Source organism: Ambystoma mexicanum, chromosome 7q (genome assembly GCF_040938575.1).
Source record: "Ambystoma mexicanum isolate Mex_15411 chromosome 7q, UKY_AmexF1_1, whole genome shotgun sequence".
Classification (NCBI taxonomy): Eukaryota; Metazoa; Chordata; class Amphibia; order Caudata; family Ambystomatidae; genus Ambystoma; species Ambystoma mexicanum.
The window spans coordinates 802,303,285-802,317,882 of record NC_090941.1 but is presented as its reverse complement, the minus strand read 5'-3'; the positions used below and the strand labels follow the sequence as shown (position 1 = coordinate 802,317,882).

At 41.3% G+C, this 14,598-nt stretch overlaps 1 protein-coding gene across 1 annotated transcript in view; it reads left to right on the top strand.

The window, feature by feature from the left end:
* Positions 1-14,598, top strand: part of CEP126 (centrosomal protein 126) — a 543,909-nt gene that overhangs the window by 25,876 nt on the left and 503,435 nt on the right. Inside the window, exon 2 of the mRNA XM_069639092.1 lies at positions 2,643-2,762. Coding sequence (XP_069495193.1) covers positions 2,643-2,762 — 120 coding nt within the window. The remainder of the gene's footprint in view (positions 1-2,642; positions 2,763-14,598) is intronic.

The following is a 14,598-nucleotide window of genomic DNA, read 5'->3' as shown; positions in this document are numbered from 1 at the left end:
TGGACAATACCTATTTGGGCATTTGTAATTGTGTGGCAGAACTGTGTGAGTTTAATCAAATCAACGGCCTTACCATCAACTTGGAAAAAGACACAATTTATGGCTTTTGGATCGCACTGCTGTAAAGAAATGTCTATATCTTGCCCCCTTGGAAGTATTAAGAGAGTTACCAGCTATAAATATCTGGGCCAGGAGATATGTGGTGAAAGAAAGAAAATTAACTCTTTAGTTCAACTTCGAAAAAGAACTAAAATACTGGCAATGCTAACAGGTGTTATGACCTTCTCTAAAAAAACTGCTGGTTTTAGCCTATTGGGAGTCATTAGTATATAAGCAAAAGTTGGTCTCCATTTTTCTGTATACATTCTAAGCCTCCTTCTGTGATTGGTCTAATTGGGCAGATGTGACGGAGGGTCTGATATGGAGAAGACTACTCGTCTCTCTAATTACACGCCAATAGAGGCCATTTGGTTAGAAAAGGGGCTGATCTCATTATCTGCGCAAATAGAATACAATAGGGCAAAGCTATACATTAAGATGATGTATGCACGTCAAGGCACGCTGTTGTATATTTTAGGCAAAGGACTGAAGGGTGGAAACATGGTGGCTCTGAATACATTTCACAAGAAAAATCGGGATCTTTTTGAAAGAATTGCGTTCACCCCAAAATGGGAATATGGTGAGGGGGGTGGTTTTGAAGGCCCTGAAAAACTCACTGGAATAGTGGGATTAAGTCTGTAGTAATGATAGGGTTGCGGAAAATAGCTCCCTATGTTCATTCTATAAACTACCTTTTCTCTTTAAAAAAACACAGTTCTGTCTAAAGCTGCTGCCCTCCAAGGCAAACCGGAAAATATTTCTGGACATGAGGCTTAACCGTCTTAATGTTCTGGAGGTACGGGGATCTTGGTCCAAAATACCCGTTGAAAGGAGATTTTGCAGATTGTGCTGTGATGAAACAGAGGTTGAAACAATTAGACACATGCTTACCTGCTGCAAAAACATGAGTCCTATATATGAGAAATACTTTGCAAAATATGAATATGATTTGACCTATATTGCCAGTGAACATTTTTGGCTGAGCTGTATAGCAGGTTGGTATAGGAGCTTAATAATAGCAACTACTCGGATATGGAAGGTGGCAAATTTTCTTCTTGGAGAGTTTGAAGAAAATGTGAAACTATTAGCTGAACTATAAGTGCACTGTTACCTTACAACAGGACATGGCAGGATCACACTGCCCCCTCCATCATGTGACAGGCTGAGATTGTCAGTTAAAGTTACCATTTTAAAGATGCTCTGGTTCTGTGTGATGATACCACCTACCAAAACTTTGTTGGTTGGTAAGACAATATTTATCCCTGTCCCCAAAAAATATTCCCACATATTATTGGACTGGTGTGATTAACTAATCTAACTTCAGTCCTAGGGTGTATGTAGCCTGGATGGAAAGTCAGAGACTAAAGGAAATACAACATTGTTCCCACAAAAGTGTTATTGCATGCCAACTGCATGCCTGCATACAAACCCTACCATTAGTGTAGGCTGCCTACCATCAAGGAAAGTACTTGGTATCTCCAATTGTATAAAAAGAAACCTATGGAGGTCGACAATTAACCATAGCCACATGGCATTGGGTGAGAATGAGTTGACATCAGGTAAACTGGTAACTTGACCGATTGTGCTACAATGCATCACATGCATCTTCTGAACTACGGAAAGGTGTATGGTATAAACTGTTCGGAGGTATAATAAAGTTTAAATGGAAGCCACAGGTCTGGCAAGAGGAGCATTGCCATTTCACTGCAGCCCATTGCAAAGTATTGTATATTATTTGTAGGATTTGATGCCCCCTCAGATTCTAGGCTAGAAACATTAATCCATTTAAATGTTTTTTTAACAATTGGTACTGATTATTCTTCGTGTTTTAATTGTTCCTTTTTGGAATCTGCCAGTGCAGCAGAAAGTGAAAAACTTGACCCCCAGTCAAAACATGTGCAGTGTTTGAATTCCCAGAATATAAACATAACATGGTGTAAATACAACTGGAGGCTTGCACCAAATGTAAATGATGCATACTTATTGTTTGGAAAAGCAATGATAAGCCTACATTTCCCACAAGAGCAGTTTTGAGTATTGAAATAAACAATGTAAATGGAACCGTGGTTCTTGCCAATTGCCTTGTGCCCTTCGTTTGACATTTTGTACTTTACCAGATGACAGTGGGAGAACATTTCAAACGAGGAGATATTTAATAACGTACTTAAGAGGGTATTATTATAAACATGTTATTACCTTCCTTTGCCTTCATTAAACTGGGTGTGCTTGAATAATAAAAGTAGCATCAACATTTATTGGGCCACATTGTTATATTCAATTTCTAATCTATGCAATAATGTGATCATTCTGAACTGCATAGCAGGCTTTATGGAAAAGAGCAAGAGCCGACAGGTTTGTAAAGTATGATGGTTTTACCTTTATTTGAAATGTGTATACACACGTGATATTCTAGAGGGCTTCTGTAGGTACGGGTACCAACTATTATATAACACGTGTGGTTAGCGCTTCCCTTGTAGAAATCCACTCTCTATTTAATACACATATCTGTGACTTTATTGGCCTTAATCTCATATTGTGACAAGAAACCTAAGAACTCAGCTGGAAAGGGATATAGAAGAAGAACGTCAAGCGTTGCTGGAGGATCAAAAACTATGCAGAAGAAGAGCCCACAAGTTTTCAACAGAGACAAATCGAAGAAGAAAGTAAGTTATTGCAATGGCGATTTTGTGTTTTTTAATACTTTTTTTTACCATTGGTACTGTCGTTTATTTTGTTTATTTTGTGTTCATTTACTCGAATCCTTTAAGTGACAGTAGTTTTGAAGGTGAAAAGATGTGTACTATATATATTACATGGACGCGGTCCTATGTCCTATAGACATAATGGGGAAAAAACTTTGTGCACGGCTACAGCCCGAACCGCTGGACGGATTTACACCAAATTTGCAGCAGGAGCGGCGGCTTGGTCCGAAAGCACGCTTTTGCAAATTTGGTGTAAATCCGTCCAGTAGTTTTTTTAAAAATGACCAAAATGTAAGGCAAAAAAATTAGTGATATATGTGTTCGCTTCGCGGACGGACTTCCCTGTTCGCTCTGCGGACAGCGACCCGATTGGTCCATGGGCTTGCGTCATGTCCGCGGACATGCAACGTGTTCACTGATTGGAGGGCGTGGGGCGTGGAGCACGTCAGATTTTCTGTGGCGCCCGCCATCTTGTATTCGCCGTCGACCGCATACAGCGCGGTGAAACTTGGATTAAAAACTGTATTTAGTGGAGTGTGTTGGTGTGTAAGAGTGTTTGGGGAGGGTGGGGGAGTATGAGATGGGTTCAATGTTTTGTTTTTTTATGTGCTATACACTTTTGTTGTGTTCGATTTGTCCTCGGAGAACACGGCTGTTCTGACATTTTGTAAATAAACTAAATGGTGGGGTGTTCAGAGGACGGAGTATGTTTCCTTTTTGTTAGCAAGGAAGGTAAAATTGAGCTAAAAACACTTGCGGTGTATTTAAATGTTCGTAAATACACAAACTGGGGGTGTCCTGAGGACGCTGTCCGTATTGTAATCTGTCAAGTTGAATGTGTTCTAAGAACACTCGCGGTGTCCCGAAATGGTTGCAATTACACAAAATGGGGGTGTTCTGAGAACGTTGTTTGTATTGTTCGTTGTCAGGTTGAAAGTGTTCTACGAACCCTCCTTTTCTCCGCTGATAGTACAATTTCCTATGGGCCTCACCCGACTTTTTGTCCACTAAAGAAACTATAAATCAGGCTGGTGTGCGCCGACATTATGTGATAATCCTACGACTGGCGCTATTGACCTGGCTGACTTGCTTTTGCAACACTAAATCATATCTCCTGCCCCTAAGCCTAACATTATGAAAGCATTCATATTCCCCGTCTCTCTCTGTGACGTTACAGGGTGCATCATCAAACGCGCCCAGTCGTCTCCAGTCCTACGCGACTTGACACAGAACCCGCAAGACAACACACATTATGTCACAACACAGCGCGCCACAATTCGGAATATGAAACTGTGATTTAAAAGCAAACAGCAAGATTGTAAATTTTGTAAAGTACATTTATTTGACATCAAATGTTTAGAGAATATTCAGCGATTTGCATTTGTCTTTGTTGTCGATCCACAAAAGTTCATGTTGAGCCACACGATGTTCCTTTGCGGTACAGAGGTTGTTAGATCAGCTTAGAACACAGTGCGCCACAATTCGGAATATGAAACTGTGGTTTAAAAGTAAACAGCAGGATTGTACATTTGAGAAAGTACATTTATTTCACATGAAATGTTTAGTGAATATTCAGCGATTTGCAATTGTCTCTGCTGTCGATCAGCAAAAGTTTATTTTGAGCCACGCGCTGTTCCTTTCCGGTAGATAGGCTGTTGGTTTATGATAAAAGCAGTAAATGGTCGCACTGATAATCCGAAGGTTGCTCCAACAACGAGGCATTACACCACCATAATGGTTGGTATGTTGCTTCTAGCCGCTAGTACTGCGTAAGGGCATATTGGTCCTTGTCGATTGTCCCATAAAATGGTGAGGGTCCTGAAGTTGCAGTTGAAAAATCCATCCGCTGGAGTCTGAAAATCGTGACATTGGCAAAATGGGGCAACATACCTGTTTTAAAAAACATAAATTGGTCTCACCAGCCAATATTTATTAAAAATATAAATTTTATTTATTAGGGCTTGAAACTATTTGCTAGCGAAGATAGTGCAAAGGAGTATGTTAATAATAAAATAATATTTTCGCATTTATATAGCGCTAAGAACCGTCAGGTATCTCAGCGCTGCTTATTACCCACGGTGTGTGGTGCTCATTTATCGACCACAGAAGGATGAAAGGCTGAGTTTGGCCGTGCCGGGATTCGAACCTGCGTTAGCAAGCTGTGCACGGATGTCAAAGCGAGCGCTCTACTCGCTTTGCCACTTGACCAGCTACAGTGAAGTGGCACAGCGAGTAGAACGCTTGACCGGCTACAGACCGGTTAAATTATTTCTATTAACCCACCCTGTGTCATCTGCCTTTTTCAGAGCACTCTAAACGACAGGGGATCAATTCGGCAGTGATAGTGCGCGGTAGAAAACAATATGCCACATTGAACGAACAAGTACAACTTGACCGGGCTTTAATGCCATGCTATTGTTATTATATTCTGGTATAAAATAATCTAAAGGGTTACTTACATTATAATTGCATTTTCCATTGTCCAAGTGTAGTGCAGTCCCAAAATATGACTCCGCGTGTGCCAACGATCTTTCTCAAAGTGATATAATATACAAAAGTGGTTTTGTTTCAGAAATGTCAACTTTATTGTGTCTTACGTTTTTGCTACACTTCTTCAAAAGAAGTCTTTCAGCACAATCTCTGTCTGTCAAGGTAAAAAAAAAATAGAACCTTATACTCGGAGTCGTGGGCCTCTCCGGGCCGCGAGAAAAAAATGGAAGCAGCTGACCTTCACTGTGAATGAGCATAAATGCTTATTTTGCAACATTCTGTGTAAAGCCATCTGTGAGAACTTGCTGTTTACACTACATCTTTGTATATTGTTTGCGTGCTAATAAAAAAAGTTTGTTAAAGGGAAGTTATGGTTCCAAGTAAAGCCGAAAAACCTCTGAAATTCGCCGGTTATGGTAAGCTAAGCAACCACAACTCACGCCACCACCGTACACTGCTAAGACTAACACCCAGGACATCAAAGATGACATCGCAAATGTCATTGATGACATCACATGTGCATTTACTTTTCATGAAATTTGTGTACTAGGGATTTTTATAATAATGTTGCGAAAAAAAGTGTCGAGGATCATTGCAATAAATATCATACTGTAATTAGTGCTTTGAACGATGCATTGATATAGATAGCATTGTATTAAGGGGTTCTATCTAGTATACTGAGCTACTAATGGAGAAACATAGCATTGTGTGCAGTGTACAAGATGAAAGTATAATATTTGTAATGTTAATATGTTGAATAATGAAATGATAATTGTCCTGAAATGTTCGAAAATAAACAAAATGGGGGTGTTCTGAGGACTTTCTTCGTATTGTGTGACTGCTTAGCTGTATGCAATGAGGGAATGGCACAGAGAGTAAAGTGGAAATGGTAGAAGGGGTGTTGAAGAGTTACGCGGTCCGCGGACACCGCAGCTGTCCGTGGACAGGGCATGCTACATCCGTGGTTTTCCAGCAAATCCAACATGGAAAGAAGACTGTACGGATTAGCCAATCAGATGTTGACGTTGTGGATTTGTGTTGAAAGAGACTGTGTGTGGTGAAGATGGCAGAAGTAGAGAAAGTCAGGGTGTTGGTGCTTGGAGATATGTTTGTGCATGGTTTACAACAGTACGCTCGATGCAGGCATGTTGAAAAGAACTTTGATGTGAAAGGAGTGGAGGTGGTGTGGAGCACTGTGCCTGATTGCAATGTACAGGGAATTGTACAAGTTTGTGAGGATATGGCCATGATGAGCAGTCCGCATGTGGTAGTTTTGCACTATGGTGCTTTCCATTTGGGCAACGTCAGTGCCCCTACTTTGTTGGCTGATTTGGAATGCTTGGTTCAAGCCGTAATGAAGATCCTTCCAAATGCGAAAGTAATTTTTTCTGGATTACTACCTAGGGCAATATGGGACAATAGTTCAGTTTTTTGTCCTCAGCAAAACATTGCTAGGTGTGTCATCAACCGAGGCATGTGTGCCTTCATGCTTAGAGCTGGTATGTTCTTCTGTAATAATGAGAATATTGATGCCAGTAATACTGTTAATTTTAAAGAAGATGGCATCTCTTTATCTTTTACGGGAAATGCCTTTCTATTTTGGAATGTAAGGGTTGCTTTGGAGAAGGTTATGTGAAGATTTTAGGAGTAAAGTAAGAAAAAAAACAAGAAATAAAATACAAAATAACAGGTGTCTGTCAAGCATCTGTAAAAAAAACAAAAAAAACGGCTCTTTTCAGAGCCAACTTCAAAGGGGAAATGGGGCACACTATTTAAATTTACATTCACCACGCTCAGATTCTCAATATGTCCGCGGACATGGCGGTAGTCCGCGGACATCAAAATCACTACATGGGGGTTCAGTATGCTCTGTTACATGTATATGAAGTCAGGGATATTATGGTTAAGTTGTGCTACTAAAAACCTATGAAATTCAGTGAAAAGACTTTGTTAAAGGGACGTTATGGTTCAAAGTAAAACTGAAAAACCCCTGAAATTCGGCAGTTATGGTAAGATAAGCAACCATAACTCGCGCCACCGTGCACTGCTAACACTAACATCCACGACATCAAAGATGACATCACAAATGTCATTGATGACATCACTGATGACATCACATGTCTGGCTCTCCCTTTTTTTCCTTTACTGACATATCTAGGCCACATAGTTTTCTTCAGTAACAGTCAGGAAGTAAAAATTTAAAAGGTACTATATTTGTAGACTTAGGGTCAAGTCACATCATATGAAACATATACATAGCGGAAGACACAAGCTTGAAAGAGAGCAATCCTTTCTGTGCATGAAGATAATCATTAGGGTTATCAGCACTTTCTCATAGTTTTATTTTTATTACTCTACCTTCCCTGTATATGCTCATATTTGTATACATTGTACTCACTCTCCTTTCCTTGGGTGCAGTCACATCATGTGATACACATACATATGGTAAGTACCAGCTTTGAAACAGAGCAATAGTTTCTTTGCATAAAGACAATCAGTTAGGTTATGAACTCTTTCTGCTACTACTTCTGCTTTTTTGTTTACTTCACTGTCCCTGTATATACTCATATTTGTATTTGTTGTTGTCTCTTTGTGTTTTGTCTGTAATAATTATGTATTAAGTGGGTTTTATTATCTACTTATTACATGTTTCACAGTACGCAAAACTCTAATAAGAAAGCAGTTATCATTTCACTAGTCAACATGACAAGATTATGAATATTGCACCTTCATCATGTATGCTGCACACACTGCCTATGTTTCTGCATGAGTAGCTTAATATACTGTATAGAACTTCATAACAGAATGCTATTTATATCAATGCATTGCTTAATGCACTAATTAGCTCATGATATTTATCCCAATGATCCTTGACAGTTTTTGGTCAGCATTATAAGAATCCCTTGTACAGAGTTTTCATGAAAAGTAAATGCACATGCGATGTCATCAGTGATGTCCTCAATGACATTTGTGATGTCATCTTTGATGTCCTGGGTGTTAGTGTTAGCAGTGCACAGTGGCGCGATTTATGGTTGTTTATCTTACCATAACTGCCGAATTTCAGGGGTTTTTCGGTTTTACTTTGAACCATAACGTCCCTTTAAAAACGTTTTTTTACTGAATTTCATAGGTTTTTCATAGTGCAACTTAACCATAACGTCCCTTTAACAAAGTTGTTTCACTGAATATATATATATATATAACAAGATGTGTTGATTCAAGAAAAGTCCTATGTTTCTAATGTTAAGCATCTGAGTGCCCCTACCTATTAGGGTTATTGTCAATGACAATGTTACACAAAACGGTTGTAAGTATCCTGTAGCTTGATTAGTAGTGGCTGGTGCATGATGGTCAGTTGACTCTACCCCTACAATTGTGCACCGGCCATCTTTTTTCTGTCAAGCACATCACTGAAATTCTGCTGTGCATGACAGAATAATTATCTGCCGGTTGCAAGAACAGAAAACATGCAGACCTTCATTTGAGTCACTGTCCCAAACAGAGGTCAGCAAGGCATCTGTCCCTGCAACCTGTATATGGCAGCAAGGAGGCCCGGCCCATCGTAAGCTATGATGCCGTCTAATTTGGATGCTCCTCTCATGTCTATCTATGGGCCATGCAATACCTGGGACTCGGGGAGGGGAGTGCCAATCAACTTTCCTCCCTTCTTCCTGTTACTGCACAAGCCAAAGTAGGTGACCAGAGCTGATGGACGTGAGCCTGGGACCAACATGAGGTAAGCTTTCAACAATAGAAAAACTGTGAACGAGGGTGAGTGTTGTCTGAATGTGTGTCTTTCTCAAGCTTACCATTTGTATGCATGGCATGCCTGTGTGTGCTTGTCATGTGTTTAGGAGTAGATTGGGAATCAAAAGAGGCCCAGGAAATAACGTTTTCAGCAAGCCCAAAACTTTTCCTATTTGGAAATAAAATAGGTTACCACACAAGAGTCCTAGGGTGCAGAGGCCCACTGGGAAATCTCCTGAGTTCCCTATAGGCCAGCCCACCCCTGCATGTGTAAAGTGGGATGGCCTGTTATTTCAGGGCATGTTGCATTATTTGATGGTGTGTTCTCAAATCTTATGTTTCCAGGGGAGTCGATAAAGAGTGGCTTTGACGGTGGAACAAATGCCAGAGGTTGCAAAGCATTTAATAGCTGTTCAACCAGAGAAGATTGGCCTGGTCGGACAGCATCTTTTGACATTAATTAAATCTAACCAAATATAATTGTTCATTTTTGTGGGTTTAGAAATGCCACGATCTGCTCGTATAAACGTGAGCAATCACACGTGTGCTCTCTATGAAGGCCTACACATGGCTCACCAGAGACTGTGCCTCAATCATACTCTGACATAGCAAGGCGGGAGAGGGAGAGGGAGAGGGAGAGGGAGAAAGACTCTGTCTGTGTCTCTGTCTGTGACACAGACAGAGACACAGACCACGGTCCACTGTAAATGTAGGGACGAATGCGGGTGTGGGAAGGAGCCTGTGTGCTGCCTGAAAGATGGCAGCATTTCGGTGCTTTCTTACAGTAGCATTATCGCATTGCTGGCAAAGCCACGAGAGTGTGCATTCTTACACTGTCAGTATTGCGTACACACTAGCTTTAACCCATGAAACCCGTAATGAGACACCTGGAGAAAGGTGACAATTACCCTACCAGCAACTGATCAGCGTACAGCTGACAGGTTGCATTTAAGAAGGGTTTTGTAGTTCTGCTGACGTTCTCATTGTTAACATTTATGAAAGTGTGATCCCCTTGACATTTTATTTCTTCAAAGTACTTGATAGTGCTCGCACATCACCACTTAAAAGGGGGTTCTCTGTGTGCACGGGTGGGCGTCCTGAGGCAGTCAACGGTCTGTGTGTTATTGCAGCAATTCACATGCTGTTTCCGCACCACAGACCCTCACCAGCGGGGAAGTAAGACCCAGGCAATCCAGGCCTATGTCTAGCAGTAAGTCCCAACAACTGTTGACAAAGGCAGGATGTGGGCCTCCGAAGACAAGGGAACTCCTCTAGATCCTGAATGTTTAGACCTCTGAACGTACACACCAAAGCCAGTACAACCTGTTGGGGAATAATTCAGAGATTTTTGCAAGGATAAAAAAGTTTATATAATTTAAATGACAGCAAAGAACCCTGCTGCCTGAGAGCGCTCCGGCAAAAATTACATGGGCAGCACTCTAAAAAGCCAAACACATAAGTGATGTAGACATATACGGTAACAATTCACACAGCTGTTTGGTGCGGACATATTGCATGGCCTGCTCCGTAGAGGATGCCAGGCGCTAATTGGCTGTCTTCTCCCAGTTGATCTTGGTGCACGTTGGTCAGCTGGGCTCATCCTCGTGGTGAACGTCAGGCCACATGTTAGAAACATTCAATCTAAGCTAAACGGGAGCCAATTATTCACTAGTCATTGCAGGCACCTGAACATCATATGAAAGGGGTGCCCACAAGAAAGAATAATATAAATGTGTGTTGACCCCTGCATTCAGGGCTTTGTTAATACCACAGTTCCCGCACCCAGGTTTCTCCCCCGAGGGCTTGATCTACAGTCTACCTTCCCTGGCACCTAATGATACAAAGAGATGCATGTTGCTATTAGAAAGATATACAGTCGCGCAGGCTTTAGATCGGTGGTGGGTAATCTTAAATGGTCAGGATCGGAGTGTCGGATGCTTATCGGTATGCGAAGAGTTAGGGGGTTAGGGTGAGGAAGTGTGATGGGCACCAGTCTGGCGGGGTGGGGGTCAGGGGCACAATGGCAGTTTAGTGGCGATGGACAAACACTGCACTGGGCCTGGTACTGTCTCAAGCTCTTCACAGGGTGCATTCTTTGGGAATGATGCTAGATATTTGCAACATAGAGAGGACAGGAAAAAGATGGACTTCCGTGGGAACAAGTCTTGTGCGAGCTGGTGGATGGCTCGGTACCTCTGTGTGAGCTCGGGATGAGAGCGCTGCAGCCCTCAGTGTGTCTGTCGTGGGCCTAATACAAAACCTCACCCCAGCAGATCATTTATATGCGTGAGCAAAAATAGCTCAAGCAGATTACCTCAATCTGCACGCAAATGCACACTTTGAACTATTTAAGCTCTGCCAGGCAGAGCAATCTGTGAAGATTCTGATTAATGCTTTCTATGCAAGATTGTGACACTTGTCATTTTTGTGCATTCTCATGAATGAAACGGATGAAGTTTGCATGCAATTTTTCAAACATGTTAACTCAATGAAAGGTAAATACTAGGTGAGTCAGTCCTCCCCCCTGCAATGAATACTGGAGATGGGCCATCCCCATGAACTAATTGAAATCTGAGCAGAGCAAATGGAGGCTGCATTCCAGAACGTAAGGTTGCAATGGAAAATAAGCCAGTATGGTGGAGCAGTGAAGGCAGCCAGGACAGGTCCCAAAATGGAAAAGGTGAGCCCACAACATTGACCTTCTACAATGTGCGACTAATGCAGAGGCAATCTGCTCCACAGTGACCACTGCCCAGTGAGAGAAGCACAATGTTTGAGGTGGACCATGTTCAACCACTTTGCATTTCGCGCAGGGGCCTAAGGAACCCCCTGACAGGATCCAATTGAACCAACAAGATGCAAGATTTGTTGTAAATAGGTCACCCAAGGAAAAGCCAAATGGGCCGGAGGATGACCATACGATATTCCAAATCTCCTCCCGGGACACAAACCAAGCCGGCACTGACAGCCTGGCTGCCACATTCTCACTTCAGCGATGCCCATGTCCATCCTCATTAATACCAGACGCTTGGTGAATGTTATGAGCAGTTCCCAGTTAGAGCTCCTGAAGCTCTGGCTGGTGTTGGGGCCTACAAGGATGCAGACGCATGGGAATGAAGAACCAATAGCCTGCATGGGAGTAGAAAAAAACACTTTCCAGCACAACATCATCCAGGTTGCTGCAAAACTCTAGTTGGTTGCAGCAATAGCCCCGCCAGGATGCACACGAATGAGTGAAGGGACATCAGTAATTGAGAAGTCTATCAATTCTGTTATTCCAATGATGCCGATAATGCACCAATGCAGTAAGTGATTACCTAACAACAGATGAGGCAATCAGAAGCCACTCCTAGACCTACAGGACTTCTGCATATAGACCGCCGCCGGCGTACTGTTGAAAGATCTGTTAACTGCACGGCGCTACTTATGAAGGACTGAAATACAATTCTCCTGAAGACTATTCTATTTGCAAGTGACTACGTTTACCGGTCGCTCGATCGAATCATACAAAGAAGAGAGAAAATGAAGAAATTGATCTTTTTCACTACCAATTTTGTTTCTAAATTAATCAAATAGGAAACCATAGAATTGAGAAGGAGTGATTGGCAGCCCCTTTTACCAAATAAACAGAATATTTTGACATCTGAACATTCCCATGAAGAATTTCCTTAACCAGTAAAGAACAAGATTGAAGGGAAGAAAGATGTTGGAATACAAGTGGCCTTGATCAATAATATTAGGTCAACCATTTATGAAGAAATGGAATGATTGATTAATTGTTATTTATCACTAGAATTGTTATGTATGTTAATGTGTTGAGATTGTTATTGAATAAATTGTTGATATTGTCTCTTTATGAATATGGTATCTATAATTATGTCGTAGGTTAATTAATTTGTTTCAATACCTAGAGTTTTTATAGTTGGTATCAAAACATTTTTTTACTTTTGCCTACTCATTTTCCACATATAACATTTGTTTTATATATTGATTCTTAATAATACATTTTCTTATTTGATTTTGAATTAAATAAGGAGTGAATCGAATCCTTTCTCTTCTTCACATTGTAATTATATGTGTCCCTGTATATTAGAGTTTATACATTCAGTCCTTATAAACCTTTATTTAGTTTATCCAACCAGGATTGACTGCAGTCTACTGTATCCTGGGGTGCCCCTTTATACTTGATTGCTGCAAAACTCTATACAACACCGGCAGACACAGTGATACACTTCAGCTGTGCTAAGGCAGAAAATCTGGAGCTTGCGTGGTTCACATTTGTGGCCCACAAAGAGAATCTATTTGATGTCCTATTCCGAGGATTCAGATGCCTGCACTCAAAGGAAGTGCACCTCCAAATTGGTGAGACTGTGCTACCAGTGCCTCTCTAGCATAGCCAAATCACATTTTAACTGTAGGGTAAGACCCAAAAATAGATAATAAAAATAATCCAAATCAGTCAAAGTGCATGAGAGCAAGAAAAACAAAAGTGTATTACATGCAACCACGGCCAGTAACAATTGAAAAAAATCATTAAAAGCAATACAAAATAGTGGTGTTTTATAGTATAATGTAGTGTGACATCAGAAAACATTGTTTCTGAATACTGTGAAATTACTGTTCGCTGATTGGTCAACAGGAGTACTCTATAGTGGAATCTATATAGTGTGTAGACCTATTGGCCTATCCGATCCCTCGTGACCGTTCTGTTAGCAACATCATAATAATGAGTTCATGGTATGCCATTTAGTTTCCCAGACTTATGATTGGATAATCAACATTTTATTATTTAATACTCAACGTTCAATTGATGGAGCTCTTTTTGCCTTCCTGGGATGGGCTGCTTCGGTCACTGTCAACCAATGACATTGTGAGGTCTGAACAGTGTGGCAACAATTGTAATTGTCGCATCCTGTTCTCATGAGAATTACACTTTGCCACCATTTTACCATTCTCACCCTTCGAGCTGCGTCATCCGGCAGCATATTCTTGCAATTTCTTGTTGGAAACATGTAACCTCTCCCTTTCCTTTCCCATGGTTTATGTGCATAGCCTCATGTAATGTGCTCTTAGGCCCTTTCCTCTGGGACTGTGCACCTGTCGGGATTGTGTGTAGTTAACCTCTTTATGGACATGTAGTCTGGTGGCTGAAGTCATTCCTGTAATTCATAGATGTGTCCTAATCAATGTACAACCTTCATTTCATCTTCTGTGTTTAGCCATGGCTTTTGAACCCTCCTTAGTCCTGTATGCTGAATTCTCCATGGGCCGAGGGCTTACATTATCCACTGTAGGTGTCTCTGCTCCTAGGTGGAGGTTTTCCTACATGGGGCAATGTGCCTTTTCCGTCCTGTGCATGTCTCTGCATGTAATCTTGTTTTCACCAGGGCTGTGACCTTGTGTTTGTTAGTTTAAAGAACATGGGCAGACCCTTTTATAGTATATGTTTCACTTACTGAATATGTGGGACTGGATTGAGCTTTCACCTTCACCGACAATCCCCACACAGCATTCTTCCCTTTCCCTTCACAGAACCTGCTTCTAGTAGCAGCATCTAATT